Source organism: Hippocampus guttulatus, chromosome 17, assembly GCF_054856545.1.
Source record: "Hippocampus guttulatus isolate MCC_2025c chromosome 17, RoL_Hgut_1.0, whole genome shotgun sequence".
Classification (NCBI taxonomy): Eukaryota; Metazoa; Chordata; class Actinopteri; order Syngnathiformes; family Syngnathidae; genus Hippocampus; species Hippocampus guttulatus.
Genome location: NC_141277.1, coordinates 1,685,687 through 1,710,401, shown reverse-complemented (window position 1 = coordinate 1,710,401; position 24,715 = coordinate 1,685,687). Strand labels below are relative to the sequence as shown.

The 24,715-nt window shown below is 44.2% G+C and overlaps 4 protein-coding genes across 4 annotated transcripts; 1 reads left to right on the top strand and 3 right to left on the bottom strand.

Annotated features, from left to right (window-relative positions):
• Positions 1-340: 340 nt before the first annotated feature.
• LOC147191429 (annexin A1-like) lies at positions 341-4,283 on the bottom strand. The gene is made up of 12 exons (XM_086135047.1): positions 3,910-4,283; positions 3,736-3,833; positions 3,530-3,635; positions 3,138-3,232; positions 2,922-3,035; positions 2,730-2,820; positions 2,143-2,279; positions 1,844-1,937; positions 1,530-1,625; positions 1,023-1,081; positions 742-864; positions 341-656 (listed from the first exon to the last, which is right to left on the bottom strand). The coding sequence occupies exons 2-12, from the start codon at positions 3,802-3,804 to the stop codon at positions 600-602; spliced, it is 1,041 nt and encodes a 346-aa protein (XP_085991173.1). The 5' UTR covers positions 3,805-3,833; positions 3,910-4,283; the 3' UTR covers positions 341-599.
• Positions 4,284-4,420: 137 nt separating this feature from the next.
• On the bottom strand, positions 4,421-13,104 carry tmc2a (transmembrane channel-like 2a). The gene is made up of 21 exons (XM_086135046.1): positions 12,963-13,104; positions 12,121-12,288; positions 11,307-11,345; positions 10,790-11,210; positions 10,494-10,649; positions 9,805-9,895; positions 9,616-9,697; positions 9,419-9,525; positions 8,888-8,986; positions 8,511-8,653; positions 8,205-8,352; positions 7,922-8,110; positions 7,629-7,808; positions 7,391-7,549; positions 6,890-7,018; positions 6,715-6,782; positions 6,227-6,466; positions 6,003-6,128; positions 5,807-5,885; positions 5,346-5,466; positions 4,421-5,266 (listed from the first exon to the last, which is right to left on the bottom strand). The coding sequence occupies exons 2-21, from the start codon at positions 12,152-12,154 to the stop codon at positions 5,061-5,063; spliced, it is 2,817 nt and encodes a 938-aa protein (XP_085991172.1). The 5' UTR covers positions 12,155-12,288; positions 12,963-13,104; the 3' UTR covers positions 4,421-5,060.
• A 352-nt stretch (positions 13,105-13,456) lies between these two features.
• Positions 13,457-19,041, bottom strand: LOC147191427 (AN1-type zinc finger protein 5-like). The gene is made up of 6 exons (XM_086135702.1): positions 18,835-19,041; positions 16,680-16,854; positions 16,073-16,220; positions 15,817-15,920; positions 15,016-15,147; positions 13,457-14,790 (listed from the first exon to the last, which is right to left on the bottom strand). Exons 2-6 carry the CDS (start codon positions 16,834-16,836, stop codon positions 14,642-14,644), a joined length of 690 nt encoding a protein of 229 aa, XP_085991828.1. The 5' UTR covers positions 16,837-16,854; positions 18,835-19,041; the 3' UTR covers positions 13,457-14,641.
• A 1,170-nt stretch (positions 19,042-20,211) lies between these two features.
• Positions 20,212-23,041, top strand: ccnb1 (cyclin B1). The gene is made up of 9 exons (XM_086134781.1): positions 20,212-20,328; positions 20,523-20,651; positions 20,876-20,965; positions 21,031-21,231; positions 21,585-21,743; positions 21,828-22,064; positions 22,135-22,275; positions 22,367-22,477; positions 22,557-23,041. The coding sequence occupies exons 1-9, from the start codon at positions 20,308-20,310 to the stop codon at positions 22,659-22,661; spliced, it is 1,194 nt and encodes a 397-aa protein (XP_085990907.1). The 5' UTR covers positions 20,212-20,307; the 3' UTR covers positions 22,662-23,041.
• The last annotated feature ends 1,674 nt before the right edge of the window (positions 23,042-24,715 follow it).

Here is a 24,715-nt window from a genome sequence, read left to right as displayed (position 1 = left end):
CAGTACCTTCAAAAACCCACAAATTATTGCATCTGACGTTTTTATTTTATACCGCCCGCCGGCGTCCTCGTCGTACCTCTGCCGGGAAAGCAAGCTGGCTCTCAACATTTCAACACGTTCAAACGTCTCTTGGTGATAATGATTCCTTGCAGTGACACGCTTTTCATGATGTCCTTGTAACTCATCCCGAGCCTAAAATAAAATTCGATCACGCTGTCCCTGTCCATTATGTAGTTTTACTTCAACCTTTCAACTTTGAAAATAGATGCGTTTGATTTTTCTTATTCAAGCGGGGCCCGTACTCTTCCAAATGATACTAACGCATTTTGGGACATAAACATGACCATCAACTCAGGCATTTTATTTCAGAGAAAGAAGACTTAAGACATTCAAACAAAAGCATAAAAGAATTTTTGGGGCATTTTGTTAGGAAATTGACATTCTCCCCTTTCACCTTTTGCCTTGCCTGAATAAACATACGGCATGATAAAATTATATAGCGTTCACTTTGCTAGAGCATGAACTAAATAAAGTACAGTGATCATGTCATGCCCACTAATTTAACGATATGAGACCGCAAATTTCAGTGTGGTGTTTTCTCAGTGGGGTCCACACAGTCCAAGAAGGATCTTCTCAAAATGATGCTTTGTGTCTTTCTGTGAAAACACAGTCAAGCACATTTTAAGGCTTTCGTTTAATTACAACGTAGTCTTTCAGGATAGGATGAGTCTTTGATTTTACCAGGATGTCCTCCTGCAGCGTTGTGTCATACATGGCCCTGTATTCTTCCAAAATCTTCTTCAGGTCGACCTCAGAGCGACTCACCAGCACCCTGATCAGTGTATCTTCACACGTGCCGTGGCGCTGTGAGGGCACATTAGTCATCCAATCAGATTATTTCAGCAAAAAGGCCAAGTTAATGGACCAGACCACCCAGGTACCATTTATTGACAGAATGTTGCATTTCACATATTTGAAGAAAAAACAAAAACAAAAACGACTGCTGTTGTGTTCATTCATACCTCCATAGCTCCATGGAGCTTCTCAGCAAAGAATGCCGGTGTGCTCCATGCACATTTCACTTGAGAGAAAAGAAATAAAAATATGATAGTTTTGGACTGCATCCATTGATAAATCAAATGAAAATGACATTTCGATTAATATTGCCATCATCGAATAAGAATTAAAACATCTGCTGTCGACTGAAATCGACATCAAAATGCCCTCGGGCTCGCATTGTGAACGTCACAGGTTTGGTCACATGACCTTCACAATGCAAGCCCAAGGGCAGACATCAATTTCTTAAATATTTCGAAATGAATGCTGCCCTGACAGTGTCGGTCAGTCAATATTGCCGGAAATCGGTTTACCGCATTAACATATGAACCTTAATATAAAACTTCTTGTGTACTACAGAAGATGATCCGTCTCTCAGTCAAGACTCAAGGAATGTCTTCTCCAAGCCATGACTTGGATTTTGTGTGCGTCTGTGTCGTTGAATGGAAGTGACAATGAGTGCATGCTCTCACCGATGTCAAGGAAACAGTCTTCGATGTCTCCTTTCAGCTCCACGTTCAGAGCTTTAGGCAGCGTCATGTCACTGAGACAGGCGTACCTCTGGAACGCTATCGGGCAAAAGAGCGCGCACGGTCAACCGTGAAATATTGTTTTGGCCACACAGTGAGCTAACTTCTGAATAACTGCTCGTTTGCATTGCTCTTGACTCAAAGACACGTTCCACCTGTTTCTCAAGATGGGCGTGGCCTCACCTATTTGCTCACTTAAGAACGAACGTGCAATCTAGTGAGGCAAGCTTTCACATGCCGTTTCGTCTCACGCTTACTTTTAGCGAGTTGAGGTCCACTGCGCGTCGTCAGGATGTCTAAGAAGGGCGCGATGTCGACTCCTTTTGTATTCTCTCCGGCTTCGAACAGCGTCTGCGGGTGCACAACACGGGTTGAATAATAACATTGGAATTGGAGCCTATCCCAGCTGTCTTCAGACAGTCGGCGGGGGACACCCTGAACTGGATGCCAGCCAATCACAGGACACACACAGACAATCACACCTCGGGACAATTTCGAGTGTTCCATTCTTAACCTACCGTGCGTGTTTTTGAAATGTGGCATTATCCAATTTTACCTCTGCATCCGTTTGGGCCCGAGTCATGTCAACTTTTGTGCTCTCATCCTTGTTTGCCTTCAACATCGCCAGAAGGGCCGTGGTGAAATCGCCGCGGGTTTCATCCTTAATCACATCCTCCAGGTCGTCCCCATACACTGAGGGAAAGCAGCGTTGAAATGCCGACTCGACTAGATAACGACGGTCTTAAAAATGACACATGAATGATTGCCGCCGCTTGCGAGACCGGCGCCCAGGCTGCAACTCGTCCGCCCCTGTCGTTATGCTAGGATTTAAACACATTTTATTTTTAAAGGCGGGGGGCTACAACAGAGTTGATTTTTAATCTTAAAAGTTAGCAGTTAGGATCTGGTACGCTTGGAAGGGGAAACTGTTTAACTTCCAAGTAGGGCTCAATTGAGCCGATATTAGCGCTTTTAAAATCGATTACACGTTAGAGCTACAACATTCACAACATAGGACAAAGACAATGACATTCCCCCCCAGAAAATTATCTTTTGTACGATATTATTATTATTATTATTTTTTTTTTTTGTGAGTTTCTCATTTTCGTGCTTTGAATGATTTTCGAGAGCAAAAAGTCAAACCTTCTTTATAGACCCTCTTTAACTGTCTGAGCTGTTCATTTGTCCTGGTTGCCAGAACCTCCACGAGGACATCTTCATCTGTGCCCAGTCTCTGTTATGATAAAGTGACATGTGATTGATTTCTTCAGTTCAGGGAACCATTTTTTACTGATAAGAAATATTGGATTTTCACAATAAAACCTTGCTATTTACCTTTGTTGCATCTCTGATCAGGGAGGCATCAAAATGGGCTGGCGGCATCAATAAGGCGAGAGCGATGTCCTCTAAATCTGACCTGAGCACAGATTTCAGAGCACGATCCAATCGCTGTGACACGTGGAGAGAAGAAGAGTTGGCTTTACAGCAAGACAATTCTTAAGGGGGGGGTGGGGGTGTTCTGAAAAATGGCTGGATGAAACGGGGCACTACCTCGCCAGCGGTAGCCTCATAAACGACTTTGATCTTCTGTCTCTGCTCATTGTTTCTTTTGACCAAGATGGATATGATCACGTCCTCATCCACTCCTGCAAGAGAGACATTTGACTTTCCTGCAATCTATGCCGCAGGGGTGACGCTACCTTTGATGGCCAATAATACATCTTGTTGACCGAAAAGTGTGGCTCCCAGAGTCATTTAGGAACATTTTAGGAAAGAGAGAACAAATGAAGTCGCCTTCAAGTTTGGCGTTCCCTCAATGGGGCCAACAACGTATTCTTCAGTTTCTTGAACAGATGGACAATACCTTGAAAGTATATTTTGCATCGTGGCCTGTCATGCTGAATTTTTCATCAAAATGGGCAGATTCGGGAGATTGCCAATACCTTTACTTTGAATGGCACTCTGGAGAATTGCGGCATCTTTGCTTGCATCGAAGCTCGGGTACGGGGCCACTGTTCCGTAAAACACCGGCGTCACCTCTCCTTTCACCTAAAACAATCGGCACGGAAAGCTTTCATATCTCCTTTTGCAATTCAATAATTGAGTTCATCATGTGTTCATCACGGGAGCGAGCACAGCTGATACTTACTTTAATGGTGTCCTTATCGGGGTTTCTGTCATGGACGATATTTTTGTAGAATCTTCTAAAGAAAGACATCTTTTCTGGGCAAGCTGATCACAAATGATCTATGGGGGAGGAAGCATCGAATTGAATGACGGAAGATCATTTCTTCTTGATGTTGAAAGCCCCTGCGAAACTTACCTGTGCTATTACAGACGGTCTTCACCCTGTCCTTTGTGGGTTCGAAGGGGTAACGAAGATTTGAAGTGACTCCACCCATCAAAAAACAAAAAACTGGCAGACTTTCCTGTCACCTGCACAAGATGAACCAATCGTCTGCTGCCTTTTCATTCAGCAGTTTGTGCATCCCTGACCGGTTGGGTGACTTTTGTTCAGGTGTGTACGAAATAAATGCTTCACCCTTAAACCAAACAATATGTCATTCACTGTCATGAGCAAACGTGCAGGGAACAGGAGCAAATCTCCTAAATGCTGCTCTGAGACAACCATCCGGACAATGTACTGTTGGTGTTACATGGCTGAACTTGACTGTCTACATTTTTCTCCTCCATCTCCACACTCACTCAAGTTAAAGGGGCAAACACATTTACAGCCTGTCATTTTTTCCCCCCCAAAAGAACAAACTACAGTCCAGTCATTGCAGTGTGCGCCACCGCCACTGCCACACACACACACACACACACACACGAAAAACACTGGAACGGACTGTATTTAGTTGAAAATATACAGAATTATAAACTATGAAGAATATAGCACAAATACACTTCAGGAAGCAAAACGAATGGGGAAAAAAAACCTAATTGTGTCCCATGTGAAGTAAAACAACTGGAGAGAATCTTAGTGCTTTTTTGGGGGGGGGGGGGGGTAAGAATCCTTGATGCAAAATCGATAATGATGTCCTTTTGAGGCCACACACATTCCACTTGCCAGAAACTGCAACTATGCGCCAGTGGACCGAATGAACCTACTGGGGGCCTGAGCAACTCAGATCCAAGTAAACAGTTACGAGAAGATTATTAAAAGTAGAACAATGAACCACTAGACATGACACTAAGCAGACTTAATTGTTCTGAAGGGATATCCCACGAAATGCAACAAAACCCATGCAGAAAAAGCATCTTTTTTTAAAAAATGGATTTAAACTGGATATGTAATAAAGGAGGAGATGCATTTTACTGGATCATCAGAAATTACAACAGCCATTGACAATTTTTCCAGATTTTAAGTAAAAAGGGCCGAATTATCACCTCCATGGGTCAAATTCCACAGTTCACGTTTGAGCCTCTCATGTGGTGACGACAACTAGCGATATATGGCAAAGAATGGTAATGTCATGATCTCGGAGGGGGTCCTCTCCCGCGACCTCTCCCAGGACCGGACATTGGTCCCGGGCCTCTTGGTCCAGGCTGTCGAACGACTTGCCCTCGAGTGGCGGGATTGGATGTTGCAAGTGCAACGTCTTTCTGCAGGGGCACGCCTTTCCCAGCCGCTCCGGGTTTTGTCTTCATCGGCTTTGGATCTGATGATGTCTTTTTTTCTGTTTGACGAGACGTCATGAAAAGGGACAGACGATGATCCATCCACAAAATATTTCCTGACAATCAAATGTTACGAACCAGACTCCGGTGCGGGAACAGGTGGGGCCAGAGAGCGGTTTGGCAGCAGGTCCTCCAAGTCTTTCATAACCTCATTGGTGCTGTCCGTGTTGTTCCTCCGGTTCTTTTCTTCATCGCGAGCCTGCATTAGTTTAGTACATTTGTTTGACGTTTGCCGGATGAAAACTCTAAATAGGCACGACTGTGAAAACAAGGCAAGGGCAGGACAGGATTGTGGCCGAAGGCTGGAGCGCACGCACAAAGACGAAACACGCCGGCACCCAACAGAGGAGGACAAGGAGTTAAAGGGAATGTTAAAATGGCCGCCACGCCAACCGCCCGCGGTCGGATCGTTGCGCTCGTGTCATGGGTTATTGTTTGTTTGTTTGTTACTCGGAGCTATTTAGTTTTTGTTCAACACTCCCTGGTTCTCCTTTTTTTTTTTGTTTTGTTTTTTTGTGCTCTACCATCACGCCTTTTACCATTTGCATCTTCTTCTTCAGATCCAAGTTGGAGTTTTTGTACGCCTCCGAGACAGAGTTCAAATAGTAGATGGCGAGTCTGGAGAGGAAAGGAAGACATTTTTGATACTTTTCAGTGACAGGAAAGGCAACCCATTCAAAAGGTGTTTGTATTTTCAGCTTTTTTTTTTTTTGCTTTCGGGGCCTCTGCACTCACACCATGAGCAAAACAGCTGGTATGATGAGGCCTGGGTTTGCTACGTAGCCAAACAGTGTCCCTATGAAGGCTGGCAGGTCCAGGTCGATGGTCTCAATGATCACGTCGAACATTTTGGCTTTCCCGCTTCGAAAAATAAAATAAACATAAAAAACTCATTATAGACAACAGAAATACACAAGTTCACAGTCCAAGCTTTTCGGTTCATTTTGCGTATGCGTTACCTGAAGGGTCCGCAATCAAATGAGGGCGGGAGGGTCATGATGGTGTAGACCACCGGCAACAAACTCAGGAAAAGGATGAGGAGCAGCAGACCCATGTAGAAGTTGTTGGATTTGGAGGCCTTGAAGACTCTCTCGTGAGGGACATTGGTCGCCATCACAGCCCAACACTGATAGTACATGGACGTGAGCAGGCGCAGTACGTTGATGCCAACCAGACCGGGAGCATAAAACGCCCCCATCCTAAAACATTCCCACATTCAGTCAGTTCAAGCCATTCAAAAAAAAAAACAAAAAACAGCCAGCTACATTCTGTCCATGCCGCTGTTGCGCACAGTATATCAACTCTGCAAAATAGGAGTTTCCCAAGGTGACTCCCTAGACGGGTTTATATTCTTGTTGGTGTCACTTCTGTAAGCCCAAAATGTTCAGTCCATTGATATCCAATCCTATTCAAATACATTTTGCGAGAGGATCAGAAAAGTTCCTACCAGATCATCCCTTGATTGAAGACAAGTCCCAAAACGTTACCGCTGATGTCAAACTCTCCATATGAAGGCTAAAATGAAAAGGGACTGTAATGTCATATCACAGTTGAAGAAATTGGTGCCAGAAGTGTCAACGCATATTCCCGAGACGCATTAAAAAAAATAAAAATAGACTTACAAATCCGGCCTCCAGGTCCCAGCACCAGCAGTAGTTGAGGAAACGCACGATGACGGCTCTGGCAAAGTCACCAATCAGGATGGTCAGGTAGGTGACCTGAATGTCCGACACGGTCAGCTTCACAAACTCCTACAACGTAAGCATAAGCTCAGGATACTCTTCAAGCAAATGCGTGGTGGCAGTTGGGAAAATCGGGCCGTATCCCGAATGGCCGGTCCACTCTGGGCAGACATGGCCCAAAACTATTTTAATTATTTATCTTTTTTAAAATATACCCCAACATTATTTCCAATACACACAACCATCTTTTATCAGACCATGATTACAGATTCTTCTTCTTGTTATGCCACCAACAAAGCCAAAGAGTTTCAAGGCCAAAGTACAGTCTTGATCGAGGCATGAACAACACATTTAAGTCTCGTTCGCAGTGCATGTCAAATCTTTGCACGTTGTACCGACGTACCGAATGAATTCCCCAATGAAGAAAATATCTGTCCTTACGATGCCAACAGCGGTCTCCCAGCAGGGCCCTCGGATCACATCAGCGGGGTTCATGGGGGGCGGGGTGGCCTCGGTGTCATTAACCAGGCGGGTGTAATTGGCGTAATATTCCTTCAAAGCCAGTATGGTCGCGTTCTTTATGGACTGCTCTTCTTCGAGCTAACGGTCAGGTGGGATAAGTGACGTGAGGCCGCGCCGGAGCGGTTTGAGAAGACGTGCGAGCGCTGAGGACACGCACCTTGGTGTTGACCTCGTCGAAGAGGGCAAAGAGGAACGTGTAGAGGTTTCCCAGCAAAAGAGCGAAGATGCGTCCCAGCTGCCACTTGAGGGCGATCCGAGGATGGTAATCCTCCAGCTCGGCAATGGTCTCGAACAGCGGAGGGCACAGAAGGCCGAGTAGAGACATGATGATCTCCAACTGGACAACAAGAAGGAAAAATGTCGAGAAAACAACACGGTACAACATCTACCAAACGCTCGTTGCAAATGCTTTGCTTTCAGCGCCATACGTTGGACATGTTTGGACATTACCTCATTTTTCTCATACCAGCTGAGATCGTCCCTATTGGCAAACTCCTGAGACCTCTTCACCACAAAGTAAATGAGGTATCCGCTCCCGCCGAGGCTGCAGGTGATGAGGACGTTAGCCAGGACCCTGAGGAACCTCCTCAGATGAATGTTCTCATCCTTCTGGTTCTCTTGCTCGTCCACAATTGACTCCTGATCTTGCGCGGGATGAGCAGAAAAAACGTTACATGTGGCGTTTCTCCGCTGCCTATCACGTTCGTCATCAAACGGGCGTCCCTATGGTTACCTTGAAGCTGGTGGTGATGGACGCATACTTGTTGTCCGCAGTCTCCGCATTTCCGATGAGGTAATCCCAGCTGGTGAACATCTTCCAGGCAAAGGTGAACTCTCCGTCTTCTCCGTCCCCACCGCCGAGGTCTGCATTCTTTGCCATTCTGACCAACATATGACCGAGTCGGACGGGTTTGCGAGGGGGAAATGAGACCTGCATATCAAACGGGTCTCTGTACTGCGGTTGGAATCGGGTGACGGCAATACCGCAACGCAAGTGCTTCCTACATACGAGGATCAAATCCGACTGCTCATGACTCACGTGCGGATTACGACCATCAAACTGTAGCCAAACGTTCCAATCCCAACCATGAGGTAGGCTAGAGGCAGCCTGAACTTCAGCAAGCCGACGGTCCTCTGGTTGTTGTAATAGCCGTAAAACAGGACTGAATACTTGCAATATCCCTGTGGGAGAAAAATACTTTTATTCCTCTTTCCTTACAGATCTGTCTGTTTTATTGAAAACTAACTAAATTAAAAAAATAAAATAAAATAAAAATCTAATTGAAATTAAAAAATCCAAAAGAATAATAACCGTGAACTGACGTTGCCTGCAGCTCGCTGCAAGTCAGGCAAGAGTAACACTCGGCCCCCCAATGACTTCATATTGAAACCGATGACACGTTTTCCCAAACTTACATTGAAGTCCATGAGGACAGAGTAGTCTTGTGCAGTCGCCTGTTCTGCCCTGGGAACGGTCTTCCTGGGAATGGAGCCGTACGGAAGGCCCATCAAAACCTGCAGTATGAAGAAAGAAAAACACATCGGATATGACTTTTGATTGATTTATTTGATTATTTTACCTGGCCAAAGGCCGCCAGCTCAACCCGTCGAGGTCATAACAAATGTGTCAGATCGATAGAGAAAAAAAAGGTACCTTAAAAAGGGAGTGGCCCGATGCTTGGCTTATTTCTATTATGGTGACTCAATAAAAGCAGGTGAAAGAGCTTAAAGACAAGACTGACGCCTCAAAATTAAAGGTAGTGCAAACTTAGACGAGTCATTCTTGGGGGCGAGGGAGAAGGGAAGTTTCGACCCTTTAAACTGAGAGTCGGCTAGGACCTTTCTCAATACACGCAAGAGGGATCTGACAATACTCATGGTCGCCGTTCTGTACTTCCTGTACACGACTGTTATGCTCTTCAAGCTTTACTAAAAATGCTACTTCACCTCAGGAATGACCACCAGTCCGAAAGTGAAACCGAACATGACGAGGTTCATCCCGTACATCCAGCGCAGGAAGATGAAATAAGAGGCCACAGAGGACCCAAAGTGACCTGAGGACATCGAAAGGAGTTCAACACGTGGACACAAGCGGTCACTGCTAAGCTGTTAAGAGAGCAAATAGGGCATGAACCATGACTCACTTTCCACCTCTTTGATCTTCCTCTCCCAGGGAATGCAGGCTGTTTTAAAATTTTCAAAGTCTCTCTGGAACTTAATCCATTTCTTTGAAAAACACATGAAAATAGAGGTTTTATTACAAGGCTTAACACATGTATGCGCAAACGATAAGGGACTACTGAGATATAATTATTTTTATTTTTTTAACTAACCTTTGTCATCATGACTTTGTAGGCGTACCACTTCCTGCCTTTTCCTTTGCCGAGAGCTCCTTCAAATTTATCCACAAAGTCTTGAGCTTCCCTGCGGAGGATGTAAAGGTCGGTTTGTCATCGGGCCTTGATAACTTGTATGCACTTTGACAACACAATGGGACGGAGGCAAAGAAATAAGTTGAAGTTTCATTTCCTTCTTGTGTGCAGTTGACATTTGCTTCCATTTTTTAGTGAAGGACACACCAATGTTCAGTTGATCGAAGGCTCCGAATTCTCAGTAGAGGTGAACGTGAGCAAAAATAGTTGTGCGTCTGTGCGTGTTCTGCAATTCTCTGGTGATGAGTGATGGGGAAAATGAAGCTTCAAACTTGCTTCATAAACCAGTTGCATTTTTTGACTCCTCGAGATGGCACCGTTGGGATTTATAAAATGGCAAGTCAGTGCGCTCTCAGCCCAATGTTGAACCGAGAGAGCCATCCAGAGGAGTTAAAAAGTACACCTGGTTCATAAAGCAAATTTGAAGCTTTATTTTGCCCATCACTACTGGTGATCAGTCCTCGGTTTACTCTGCATCTTGGCTAAACTGAACCTAGGAAAGGCCCCAGATCACTGTGAGGAGGAATGTCATCAGAAAAAGGATGGAAGTCTTTACTCAAAAATTGTCGTGGCCTCCAGTTGGACCTTACTTCAGGTGTGTGAGTCGCCTCTTCATCCGCCAGGGTTTGTTCCTGATGGTGGATATCAGCTTCTTCTTCTCTTCCACCTCCTCCATCAGCAGGGCCATCTCTCCCTCAGACAAGGATTCCTCATCCTCGTCGGAGCTTGAACTGGAGTCGGATGAACTGGGGATGAATGGGCGCACAGTGGAAAGACTGAGAGACAAGCATTTATATGAACTCTGGTTTCCTCCCGCGTGTCAACAAACACGTATGTGAAGTGAATTGAAGAAACAAAAAAATAAATAAATGGCTATTCGGCCTACCTTTCTTCTTTCTTCTTCTTTTTGTCTTTTCCTTTGGCATCTCCTTTCTTGGCTTTACTGTCCTCCTCCTCGTCCTTTGCACCTTTCTTTCCTCCTCCCTTTTTCCCCTTCTTTCCCTTCTGCTCCTCACTGTCCTCCTCCTCACTGTCCAATGTTTTCCCTCCCTTTTTCTTACTGGCAGCCCCCCCTCGCTTCTTCTTCTTGGGGCCCTCATCTTCACTTTCATCGTCCTCATCATCGTCACCTCCGCGTTTCTTGGTCGGCTTCTTTGCGTTTGCCCCTCTTCTCGTCCGAGGAGCCTCAGCCTCCTCTTCATCTTCATCCTCTTCTTCAACGGCTGTTTTTTTGCCACGGGCTCTCGCCTTCGCGGCGGTTCTTCCAGTGGCTTGCCTCCTGTTGGCTTGCCTGCGGGTGGCACCGTCTACACGGAGGAGTCGGCGAGACGTACGGAGGGAGAAATCAATGGATTTCAGCGTCGTGTACCTGATAAGTCCAGAGAATTCTGCGGCTGACTTACCGTCACCGTCACTGGCATCATCCTCCAGATCAATCTCAACTGCATGGCAAACAAATACATCACAACAACATTCAGACCTTTTAATTATTCCATTGGTGAAGACCAGAACACATGGTGAGGTTGCATTCAGCCATTTTGGTCCCCAGAAGACATCAGGTCCGCAGAGCCTGGTGATGATTTTACGAGGAGGCTTACGGCGCATCTTTTTAGCTTGGCTTCTGAATAACTTATTGATATACTTATTTTAATTCAAGCTTTTTTTTTTTAATTGCCAGTGTTTTTCACTACTCCGTGCTGGGAGATGTGGCGCAGGGCATTCTTGTCGGCACGGATTAGCTCCCCTTGGGTGCTCTTTTCCTCATATTTTCAAATTTGAGAGTAAGCCGGAGTACCGAGAGAAAACTCACGCAAGCACCTGTAGAATTCTACGCATGAAGCCCCAAGCCAAGACTGGAACAAAGAAGCTCTCGATGATGAGCCGGATGAGTTAACCGCATGACCCATCGTGCCTTATACAATGATTATTAAATATTCAACGGCAGTGCTGTGTGAGAGCAAGTTTGCGGAGAAATTTGCACAAGTGTGTGACAACTTTCCTATCTTGCAATATCATCATCATCTGGTGGAAATAGTCCGACATAGACCCAGGGAGGAAAAACAGTACCAATTGGCTATTCTGTCTTCAAGTTGAACTAAAGTTGATTAAACTACTAGTTCGTCACACTTCAAAACACACCCAACCCGGCACACCGGGAGAAATTTATATCACAAGGCATTGTAAGTGCCGAAATGTTCATTGATCCATCCACCTCACCTTCATCCGTTGACAAGTCCCTTTTTCTCGGCATGATGAAAAGCGAATGACTTTCTGCTTCCTCTGCGGCGGCTTCCTCCCCTCCTCCGACTCGGCTCTGCGCCAGCAGCCAACTCGGGTATCTCACAACGCTGTCGCCATGACGACAGTGGCTTCACAAGCGGTGTTCTGAATGTGCGCAATGAAAAAAATTTCCCGAGTGATCCAATGTGGCAGAGCAAAATTTCAAATTTCCCCAATGTGGGACAAACAAAGGCTATCTTATCTTAAAAGGCAGATGTCAGTGCTTATTAAAAGTTGCATTACTACACGTAGGAGTCGTCGCTTCGGTTTTAAAAATATCGGGACATGATTCTATCACACGGCTTCATGTTGCAATGTTATCCACAGTTTCTCTATAAAGAGAAAGGCTTTTAAACCAAAACTAAAAAGGAAACACTTAAGTCATTCACTCCCAATGACGTTTTTAAACGTCTTTTCAGGTCTAGAATTGGCTGGTACTGAATGAGTTAATATCCTGGACATATGACAAGGTTCCAAATTTCCATTTTATGCTGATGTCTATCGGTTTTAAGAATATAAACACACCAGGTTGAGTGTGAAATACTCGATCATGTGACCGGATCAAAAAATATGCCAATACCAGGCTTGCACACAGGACACAGTTGCAGGGTTCGAGAGAAGAGTCATTCTTTCAAAAGAAATTTGAAGTGACCAGTCAAACAGAAACGACGTTCAACGGGGTGTGACGATATCAGCTTCAAATGTTATGGTTCTCAGAAGCAAAGATGATAAAAGTGATTGTTTCTTCAAGTATAGGGGAGGGAGTGTGTGCTCTTTACCACTGCTTGCCCCTTGGTTGGATGAAAAAGGCCACTGGGCTGGTTGGCGCATCCAAACATGCGGGTTCATGGTGGAGGTAGCGGAGCCCAGTGTGGAAGGTGACACAAGGCCAGGCCCTGGACGCCCAATGCAAGAGATCCCATTTCCTCTGACGTGCAGACACAAGGCGGTTAATGACAGTTAATGAGCGTGTGCACAAACAGTGTAACTGGATGTTGCAACACCCGCACCTGTAGGAGGATCAGTTCATTTATCAATACTCAATAGCAAACATCACATGCATGTTTGAAGTTTGCACTATGCTGTAGTGTGACCTAAAGCAGGGGTCCACAACCTCCGTTGATTGAGTTATACCATTTCATGGTTGGAAATATTTGAAATTGATTTGTCTTTAAAAAATAAAAATTAAAAAAGCATTTGCACAGACTTGATATTCACTGCGGGTAAAACACACATTCAGTTGCTGAAAACAAAGGGCCCAAAACGCTTACTGTAATTTTTGTGAACACATTTTATTTACATCATACAACTTACTCTGTATTATTGGAAGATAACACACACGGCAGTATATAAATAAAGATGTTTGTACAAACTTGCATAACTAATAAGGTTAAAAAAAGGGGGTGGGGAGGATTAAGCAGCCACACCCTCCCACCCACAGAAATGATCCATGAAACGCAAACACTAATCATCTCATATACTCAGTCAACAATCATTCACATATTCCATCCATCCATTTTCTAATCCGCTCCTCCCTCACGAGGGTCGCGGCCATTCCCATATTTCCCCATATTTGTTTTTAATCATCATATCGTAACACTTGAACACTCCCAACTTTGTGAACATCAACTCACATTAAAACAGCAGAACACATTCAAAAGTGAAGTCAAAACGGAAAATATTAGTGGGACCACACCTGTCAAAGGCAAAACAAATGATTCAAGTTTAGGCTACTCGTCATATGACAAAACACGTGCGCGCGCGCACACACACACACAGGTGAGAAACGGTGGGGGAAATGAGAACACAATTAACAGTCGTGTTAGTAAAGGACCTAAAGAACACGAGGCTGGCATGCCAACATTCAGACCTTTTCTAAAAATTCACACGGGCACGCGCCGGCAGTTTTGTAGTATTTTGTGAGCAACGTGGATGCGTGGGATGCAAGGATACAGTGGCACGGACTTGAACACACAGGATGCATCGATCTGATCTGACCATCTCAGATGGGTTCCATTCTCAACAAGGGGCCAAAAGTGAGGAAGAAAAGAGAAACATGTCCAATATTCACTTTGCTACTCATGCCAGCAGAGAGCAAGCACGATTGGGATGGCAACACTAGCCAACAGCGGTCAGTAACCGTCTCCAGCATCTGATCGTCCCACGCTCTCTCTATGGAGGATCGTAACAGCCATCGGGCAAGCTTTGAGGCATCTGTACGAACATCACTTTTTCCATCAAGGAGAACACAGTACAGGTAAGAACCGAAACACCGACCCCCCATCTACCACCTTCTCAGAATTCAAAAATAAAATCACACAACGAACGAAAGCTGGAGATATGAATCAACGGAAAGAAAACCAGGATTATTAACGGCGAGAGTCGGGGTCCGCCACAGAAGGTTGGGCTCAAGTCCATTTTGTGTAAAGCCAAAAGACCCCAGACATCAAAGTTCTCCTCATATTCTCTGGATCTTGTCGGCGACAACCACCGGGTTCTCTTTGCGAATCTTGGCCGCGGCTTCGGCTTTGTAGTCATACGGACAGTTGTGCTGGTCTGAGTAACGGTGAAAGCCACAGAAGAGATTCGCGCAGCGGCACTCAAAACCTGAAAGGCCACAACAAGACAGTGTCCGTGTGTTAACCAAATACAGCCTGCGGAGGACGGACTAAATCAGAGTGATCAGGTGAGGTCCGAGAAGGTTCTCCGAATGGGGCTATAGTTTCAGGGCGTCCCAGAACCTCTCTCAGAGTTTTGTTGTCGCACGAGGTCAATTCGCAGGTGATCTTTAGACCAGTTTCAAATAAAAATAAAATAAAATAATCGACTCACCTGTAAGGCCAACCTTTTTGCGACACATAAAACAACGGTTCTTCTTGGGTTTGGGAGGCTCCGGGGCTTGGGACGACTCTTCACTGCCAGCAGTGGAGGGAGGAATGGTTGTCACCGTGGTCTGACTCGCCACTGCAAACGAGCAAGAAAAACATTTAGCTGTCATACTCATTGTGAAGAATGAATTACACGCCAATGGAAAACATTCAGAGGCAAAATGTCACATGCTGCAGATGAATCTGCAAGCTTCGAGAATGACGAGTCAGAGAGATGCAGGGCCGTCTCCAATAAAGGGTTTTAATGCAATATATCACAAAGGAGTGTATGGCGAGCCAAGAATGTGTTGCAAGCAGCTCACCTTTTCTTTTAAAGCTAGCTTATTTTGTTTATGTTATATGTCAGCCTGTTGAAGACCAGTTGAAACCCACTCAAATGTTCTTTGAGAACTTATAAACTGACCAAATGATCTACCTTATTTTTTTATGATGTAACTTTTGGTGTCCCTGGCATACCTGCATGAAGCCAGACGGCACTCTTTTTCTTTTTGGTTCGTATTTCACTCTCGATAACTTGCACTGAATAAAATCAGCCGGGGGTGGAGCCGCTCATAGCGAGCCGCGCGCACACTTCTCAAAGAACATCAGTCGTGTACTTGGACTTCATCCTTTTTTCAATTGTCCGGAAATGCCGCTTTTTGACATTATACTCCATCACCAATTCTAAACAATCAGTCATGTTTTGGAAGCTATTTAATCTTCTAAAACTATGGGGGGACGATATACATGAAAATGTGTTACCCACCAGGGTCTGCGATTTCTACTTTGCTCCCCGATGCACCATTATCCTCTGACGAGCAACTCATTTCAGCCATCTTTTGTGTGAGAGAAACGGTTGCTGACATCCCACTGCAAGATGCAAACACGTCAAGATGAGGTGCATGATGTTCATCATCATCCCATATTCTATATGTCACATTTATCGAAGGCACCATTAAGAGTGCTGCAAATTCGACCGGAACCTGTGAAAGTAGCTTTGGTTGCATCGCAGCGGATCTTACCTGAGAGTTTCAGTTGCAGCAGCCTTGGCTGACGCTGCCGCCTCAGCCGCAACCTCGGCTGCAGCCACGGCCGCCGCTGCAGCATTATTCAAGGTGGCCTCTAACCTCTGGATTGCCGAAGCCTCGACTGTGGGGCCACTCGCGCTGCCTGCCGGAGAGGATGCGTGACATAACAATCACGCGGCGGAACCAAATACGCAGCTCTCAACTTGCATTCGTGTACATCAACGTTAACCGCTTGCTTCGTATAACTTGACAGATGGACGGAAATGAGCCAGAAACCTGTTGTAATAATCCATGTCATATGGGCATTTAAATGTTTTTTTGACATTGAGCAAAAACGACAAATAAGAGAATATGGGCCTGATTTCCAGAGCGACCAAATCGCGGGCACAAAATTGCATGTTCTGGTGTCCAGACCACCCTGGACTGGCTGGACACCAGCCAATCACAGGGCACACATATCGACAAACATTCATACACACGTCCACACCTAACCACAATTTAGAGTCTCCAATGTTCCTATCAGGTGAGGACAACATGCACCTAAGTGCAAGCGCTTTTGTCCATGCAGGTGCAAACACAAAAAAGACACAGTAGGTCTTACCCACAGCACTCAGGGAACTGACTCCTCCATTGTTCTGTCGTGACAGGTGCTCCTTGTGGCAAACAGAGCACATGCCATTAGTCCTAGGGTTGCCATAGAAACCGCAGCCTGTAGCACATAGCATAGGAGCTGGGCTCTGATTGGTCTCCTGGGCCATCGCGATTTCTGGTGAACCCTGGAGACAAAAAATAATGTATATTGAAACATTGTGTGTGTCTACACTGTACAGTACTTAAAATGTCAATGAAATTGAACACTTCGGAGGAATTACAAAGACAAAACCTTTTATTTTGACCATTGGTTCTCACGATCATTGTCAATGAAAGCTAGCAAAGATATAGATTGAGTATATATGAAATTGTAAATATGGTTCAGCGTTGTTGTCAAACACTATTATATTGTTTGTATATACTGTATTTTTATGACTTTGGTAACTCGGTGACTCCAGAAAAACTAGCAAGTGGTCACGTGAATTTATGAATGGAGCGTTTGGTTGGAATGAACTTGACTGGCCTGCACAGAGTTCTGACCACAATCCAATAGAGCGCCTCAGAGGAATTAAAGTCGAGCCAGAGGACCAAATCTTCTCAAGTAACATCATCGTGACCTCACTCATGCACTTCTGAAAATATGCCTCAGAATTCCCACCAACACATTCGTAAAATTTGTGGAAAGCTTTCCCAGAAGTGTTGAAGATACCTTTGCTGCAAAATGTAGCCATTTAGTCAGAATAAACACTAGAATTAAGACTGGGATGTCACATCAGTTCATATGCGAGTCAAGTAAGGTGAGCCCGAGAACGGTCCTCCAGAGCCCCTTTCCATCCTGTTTTAGATATTACCCCCTTCCAACACACCTGACTCATATGATCGGGCTTCTGAAGCGTTTGGTGATAAGCTGATCGTTGGAATCAGGTGTGTTGGAAGAGGAAAACATGTAAATAATGCAGGATAAGTGAGTTAGTGACCCGTGATTGAGAGCAAGCCTCGTGTGAGCTGCAATCACGAGCGATCCACACGATTCTGCGGAATCCGTTCGCATCACTAAACGGAACCGTGACACGTGAACAACTTTTTTTTTTTTACAACTAGAACACTAATAGAGGGCAAAAGCAACAACGTGTATACAACGTATGGATACCCCGCGGATAAACCCAGTGGACACGCACAACACAAAATGAGAATGATATCAACAGCAGCAGACTTAATTAACATCGAGACAAAGGCTTACCATTTCACAAATCACGCGTAACCCGAAAACGTTGACAACGTAGCCCGCTAACACCACTGAAAAGCATAGTTCAGACTGTCTACCCGGTTATCTTGGACAGCGTTGGAAAATACACAATTTAAAACGTTTTCAATCACCAGTCGCCACCTTCCGAACAGGCCACAATCGTGTCACTTGAGCAATTCCACTGAGTCATGCTAGCACGCTAAAGCTTGCCACCAACAGTTACTTTTTCTAAACAGGAAATCACTTTTCAACATTTTAAGTGGCGCCAACGATGCATTGTAAGAATTCGTTTTAGCGTGCAAGACACAAAACATGTGGTTTAAATAAATGTCGACACAACTTTGAGTCTAGTAGCTAGTAAGCTAACGAAAGTTAGCCAAATACACTGCGTGGTGGTGAACTTCTCGTGATTTTGCTAATTTAGTATTAGCTGGTGGTTAAAGGAAAGCCCTTAGTTTCTGAGTTCTCTGTTGTTTTCATGCCTACTGATAAGGGCTAAGTCTCATCCAAATATGTAATAAGCAAGTATATACTGTAATCCGAAAGTTCAACGAAATCGGAGAAATTTCCAAGCATGTGCTCGTGAAATGTTCAGACATCTTCCTTTCATTCTAACTTGAACAAACGTCGCTAAAGCAAATAAACAAAGTACTGTATGTCGATGACTATATATATTTATATATAAACAACACCCAAAATAAACGTCGACGCATGGGAAATGTATTTCTACCGACATCATCAATTTATGTTGACCCAAGTTTAAACTGGCAGTTACAATTATTGCGACACTTGCGACGATGCTTTCGTATTCATTTTACATCTAATCATACATCCAAAACCAAGTCGATAAGGTTACGGCAACCTCAGAAACGCACCAAACAACCAGCAATGCTAGCTTGCTCTCATGAAGTTTTCTTACCGGCTATGTCAGATGACCGTTGTTTTCCTTTTCGAATAAACAGTATAACGAATTGGATGTGAGTGCACACTTAGGGCCGTCTATTTTTGCGTTTTTTTTTTCCTCTCCTCCTCGTCGTCGTCCGACCCAGAACCGGCCTGCTCCGCCGCTAGCGTCCTAGCGTGAACTGTGTAGCTGATCCCAGCTGGCATCGGTTTTGTTTCATGTTGCGTTGAGGGACTCCGCTTCCGGTGGACGTCATGGAAATTATGAACCTCTGACTGAGAGGAAGATGTGTTTGGGCGTAAGCAGGATGTTTCAAAAAATATTGGTCTGCACAATTCATTCAAGTAGATGGCCGAGTGTTTTGCACATCAACATATTAGCGGTGTACTGTACTGTAGTCGTAATTTGTAGAAAGATGTTTGCTGCGTTCAAGGCCTGTCATCAACTGAACTTTCTTTTTATAACTTGCGCTGGTGTGCATAACCGATATTTCCCAAACTTTATTGAGTCAGTGCAACCATTGCAGATTTGGGGAGGGAGAACTCCCAACGAATCAGCACCAAACCAAAATGTTGGTAAAATAATATTGCTCTCTCTCAGCCCAAATTTATTCCCAAGCAGTTTTAAGTGAACACAAAGATGAAATGTTCACAGACAGCCACAATTTATTTTGATGTATGAATGGCAACAGTTGGATAAGAGAACCTTTATTTGTCCCACACTGGGGAAATTTGCAAATATACAAAGGTTTATTGTCCTTCGTTATTGTCGTTTTTTGCGCTTCGGAATGAGCTACATATATTCAACCGGAGACAGGTCTGGCCTGCAGGTAGGCCAGTCCAGTACCTGCATTCTTTTACTACGAAGCCACACTGTTGTAACACGTACAGACACAGAATGTGGTTTGGTGTTGTCTTGCTGAAATAAGCAGGGGCATCTATGAAAAAGGCATTGCTTGGATAGCAGCATCATTTCTCCAAAACCTGTAGGACCTTTCAGCATTAAAGGTACCTTCACATTTTTTTTCACAAACGAGGGCTCATTTTTATTCATGTGTCAAATTACCAGCAGACACATGATTAGCTTTTTTTAACATATCCACTCTAGAATAATACGTCATAGAAAAACAGGAAAAGGAAGTGGGGTTTTTAAAGGCCACGTGATTGTCGGAGTCCAAAGACTGTTTATAATACACGCTATCTAAATATATTTATACATGATTAAACCTGACGGGGGGGGGGGTATAGTTATTAAAAAAAATCTTTTTTGTGTTTTCTTTTCTTTCTTTTTTTTTTTTGTCCGGAGTCATGGGAACGCATTGAGCGCAGATGTGTTCGACCAATCAGGTCTCCGGACAGTTTGATCCAGCCAATCGGCTCGCAGTGCGCAAGGATTTAAACCAAGACAAACAGTTTGCTGTAGTGGGATTCGGGTTCAACGCTCTTCTTGGTTTCAGAACGCTGCGTCCAAAGAAACGGGCAATTAAGAATGGCTTTTCGCGCTACAAGAGTAAGTAATTTATAACTTCGAATGAATGTTTGGCCATCTTCGATTGGCGTGGTGGTGGTATTTAGTATTAATGATACAGCTTCTGCTTCTGTGCAGCAATTATCTTCTTTTTTTCCCCCACCTTCCCTTTTTAACAATGCTGTATTTGCGGGCCACCCCCAAATGAACTAATACTTTTTAAAATTTCTCTTCAGAACCGCTTGACCTCCACCCGGACTGACCTCGCTTCAAAGACATGCTCCGTCACTGTGTCCCCACTCAAGACGCGAGCCGCTCTTGGGGACATTGGTAATGTCCCAGGCAGCAAACAGCCCCAGAAGAAGGTAATACTTTTCAAAATATTGTAATCGAGGGTCTGTTTCATGATATACCCCTGCTTTAGCAATGCTCAAATTCCAGCAAGCCATTTTAGTAATGCTCCCACTCTTCAAATTTCTGAAGTATTCCACCGTTAAGATGAGGCAGTCAATAGATTTGTTGCATAATTACATGTGAAATATTTTAATTGCATTGAGTGTCATTTTTGCTTACGATGTCCACTTCTTAGGCAGTCAAGGCCCAAGCTGTTAAAAAGACCAAAGCGCCCGTTGTGACTGAAAAGGCTGAGCCTAAAGCACAAAATGTTCCTGTGGTACAGGTAAATTGTAATTGTGGTCTATTTATATCTGTTTAACTGCTAAACTATCTTTATACCCGTTTTAGGTGGTGCCGGTGCCTGTACCCGAGTCGGTGTCTCCAACTCCAATGGAGACTTCAGGCTGCGAGCCAGCTGACTTGTGTCAAGCATTTTCTGATGTTATTCTCCACAGCACGATTAAGGATGTGGATGCCGATGACTACGACAACCCGATGCTCTGCAGCGAATATGTAAAAGATATATACAAGTACATGCGTCAGCTGGAGGTGAGGAAATGATGCGCTGTCAGATTTGTCAGTTATGGGATAAGTCATGATTAGAGCTGGGACAACGTTGACTTCTGTACACTTCAGTGAATTGTTTCCCTGTTGTGAAATGATCTCTTCTCTTGGCATGTTGAAAGCCAATCAGAGTTGCTTTCCATTTAGGTTGTTTGTTACCTAAAATTAAAACTCTGAACATTCACAGGCCAGAGAAAACCTATATCAAAGTGTACTCTCTGGTAAGGCAGTTGGTTATTAGATGAATAAATATCAGTTGACTTTCCTAGTGCCTATACTTTGAGGTATAAAATGCTTTGCTCAGGATTTTTGTTCTTTTCTCTCTCTACGTCACCCAGGCTGAGCAGAACGTCCGAGCCAATTATCTTCAAGACCAGGAAGTGACCGGCAACATGCGGGCCATACTCGTCGACTGGCTGGTCCAAGTGAGCCTGAAGTTCCGCCTGCTGCAGGAGACTATGTACATGACTGTGGGAATAATTGACCGCTTTCTTCAGGTAAATCATCAGAGTGCTTGCTTCATGAAATGCTCCAAAAAAAAAATAAAAAAGAGACGATCTATCCGTTTGCCTTTTTGATAGGATAACCCAGTTCCCAAGAAGCAGCTGCAGCTTGTCGGAGTGACCGCCATGTTCCTAGCTTCAAAGTACGAGGAGATGTATCCACCAGAGATCATGGACTTTGCCTTGGTTACGGATCAGGCCTACACTACTGCCCAAATCAGAGAGATGGAAATGACAATCCTGCGTGTGCTAAAATTTCAACTTGGTCGCCCTCTCCCTCTGCAGTTCCTCAGAAGGGCCTCAAAGATTCATGAAGTTTGTTGCAGAAACTCACGATTTTTCTCTCTGGTGGTTTTCAAATTTTAACTGAAATCTCTTCACTCAGGTGACTGCAGAGCAGCACACCCTGGCAAAATACTTGCTTGAGCTGACCATGATCGACTACGAAATGGTTCATTACCCGCCTTCAATGGCGGCGAGTGCCGCGTTGGCGCTTACGCTCAAGCTGCTGGATGCGGGAGAATGGGTGAGTTAAGTGAAACTGGACAGTTGCCCATGGTTGGAAATTGGTGATCAACATTGCCGTGAGGTGAGATTGTGTTTTTACTTTGCTTCAGGACGCAACGCTGCAACATTACATGGACTACTCCTCGGACAGTTTGGTTCCAGTCATGGCGCACATTGCCAGAAATGTTGTCAAGGTGAATGAAGGTCAAACTAAGCATATGGTAAGGGGCTGTCTTGGTTGTCTTGACTTTGATTGGCAGAACGGCATCTGAATATATATATTTTTTTCTGACTTCACAGGCTGTCAAAGACAAGTACTCTACTTCAAAACAGATGAGGATTGCAACGATCTCGCAGCTCAAGTCTTCCGTTGTGAAAGGTCTTTTGAAGCAGCTAATGCAGTGACTTTGACCTTGAGGATTTCTTTTTTTTTTTTTGTATGTGTACATATTTCACCTTATGACAACCCTCTCTAACCCAAAAGCTTTTATCCCTTTTTTATGCTGCTTTTAATCAGTTTTAAATCTGTATGAAAGTGTCGGTTTAAAGATTGATTTGGCTATTGATCTTACACCTGCATCAGATGTAATCTGTTAGATAGTGATTGATCCCCACTTTTTTTTTTCTGCGCAAATGCCTATTACCCATTGCTCTGAAAGACTTGTGGATTTTATTTACAAATGTTGTCACATTTATGCTGCTGTTAAAGTTATGTAAATGTGCAGCAAAACTTTTACGTTGTTTACATTCTTGACTGTGTTAAAAATTAAATGTTTTGACCAGAATTTGTTTTTCCTCTTGAGTCTTTTTTTTTATATATTTTTTTTAAACAAAAGGTTGTTGCCATTTAATCACAAAGTTAAATTCACGTGTGGTACTGCAGTTTTTTACCAGCAGAGTGTACTCTTGACTGTCAAAACGTTTTATTTTATTTTTTAGAATGCATAGCGTCGCAAATGGTAAATGCCATCGAGTAATTTAATACAGCCTACTCACCCTTTGGATTTTGACGATTAGGTCCATTTTACGGATGCATGAATTTACTGTGGGGAGTGCAATTCATGTGATTTAAGATGTTCAAGACTGCCTCGCTCAAAAGGTGCTTTTGATAACCAAATGGTGCTTCTAATGAAGATGGAATATTCACTCTTAGTATAGTATGCTTTAAATACAGATTATACTTTGAAGATTTCCACCCCTGGTGCCGTTGGTCCAAAACTGGCTATTTAAAGGGTACATCACTTAGTTGGTTAACAATCATTCGAGCTGAATTTTTAAACTTAATGTTTTGCAACTTTGTGCTTTCAAAGCCTAATCTCGACAATGCCTGCAAGAGCATATCCAATCATTGAGTTTGAGTCAAACTGGCTATTAAGACCGTAGCTTCACGTAAAGGGCAGCTTTACCCCACCAGGCCAATTTTTTTATTTTATTTTTTAAAGCAAACTGTACACTAGTGAGAGTGCATCTTCATGATCGCATGCATCTGAGACCCTGGTGGTACTCTTTGACCCCAATCCATCCTCTGGGGCCCACAGAGACCTTTTCTGAGCAGGAACACCTGCTGGACATGAGCTAAGTCCCCGTTTCCCATCAGGTTCCCAAGGCCATCACTCACAGAAGGTCTCCCGGCTAATAACTTGATGGCAGTTTTGGCTGAGACCTCCCGAGAGATCCTTTCTGTTTCAGGCTTTATGCTGTTGTGATATACTCCCATCCAAACGTTGAATGGTAACAAAATGAGGAGCACATTTAGTGGGGAAAAACTGCATCTACTGTACTGTGTAAATGTGATGGGTTAAAAACACCATTTCTCCCTCCCCCACTTTAAAAACACTCATGCGTTGAACTTTGTTACGTTCCACAAATTCACAACGGGAAGAATTTGTGCTTGGAGGCTGAGGCCATACTGTGCAAGACATCAATTTACAAGGTGTTCATTAGCTGGTGTCTGTACTCCAATTATTGTATTCTTTTTTTTCCATTTTGCTTGACGAACAATTTTATCAGTCCATCCATTCTCAGAACCACTTATCCACAATTTGGGCCATCGGCAAGGCACACGGTAAACTGGTGACCAGCCAACGGCAGGGCGCAAGAAGACAAAGAACCACATTCACACTCACGGACAATTAGTGTTCTATTTTCCTACTATGCATGTTATTGGAACGCGGGCGGAAACCGGAGTACCCGGAGACCGGGAAAAACGTGCATACTCCGCACAGGAAGGCCGCAGCCCGGATTTGAACCCATAAGCTGCACTCCGAGAAAGACGTGCTCACCGGTCAGCCCTTGACGGATCATTTTAAAATAAACTGTGAAAGGCCAGGGGTGGGCGAGTAATTTTACAAGGGCTATGAGAAACTGGAGCGCTAGCAGAGCGTCAAGTCAACATGCTCAACTCAACTTTGTCAACGTTATTTTTCATGTATTGAGATCAAGCATATTGTCCCGTTTCA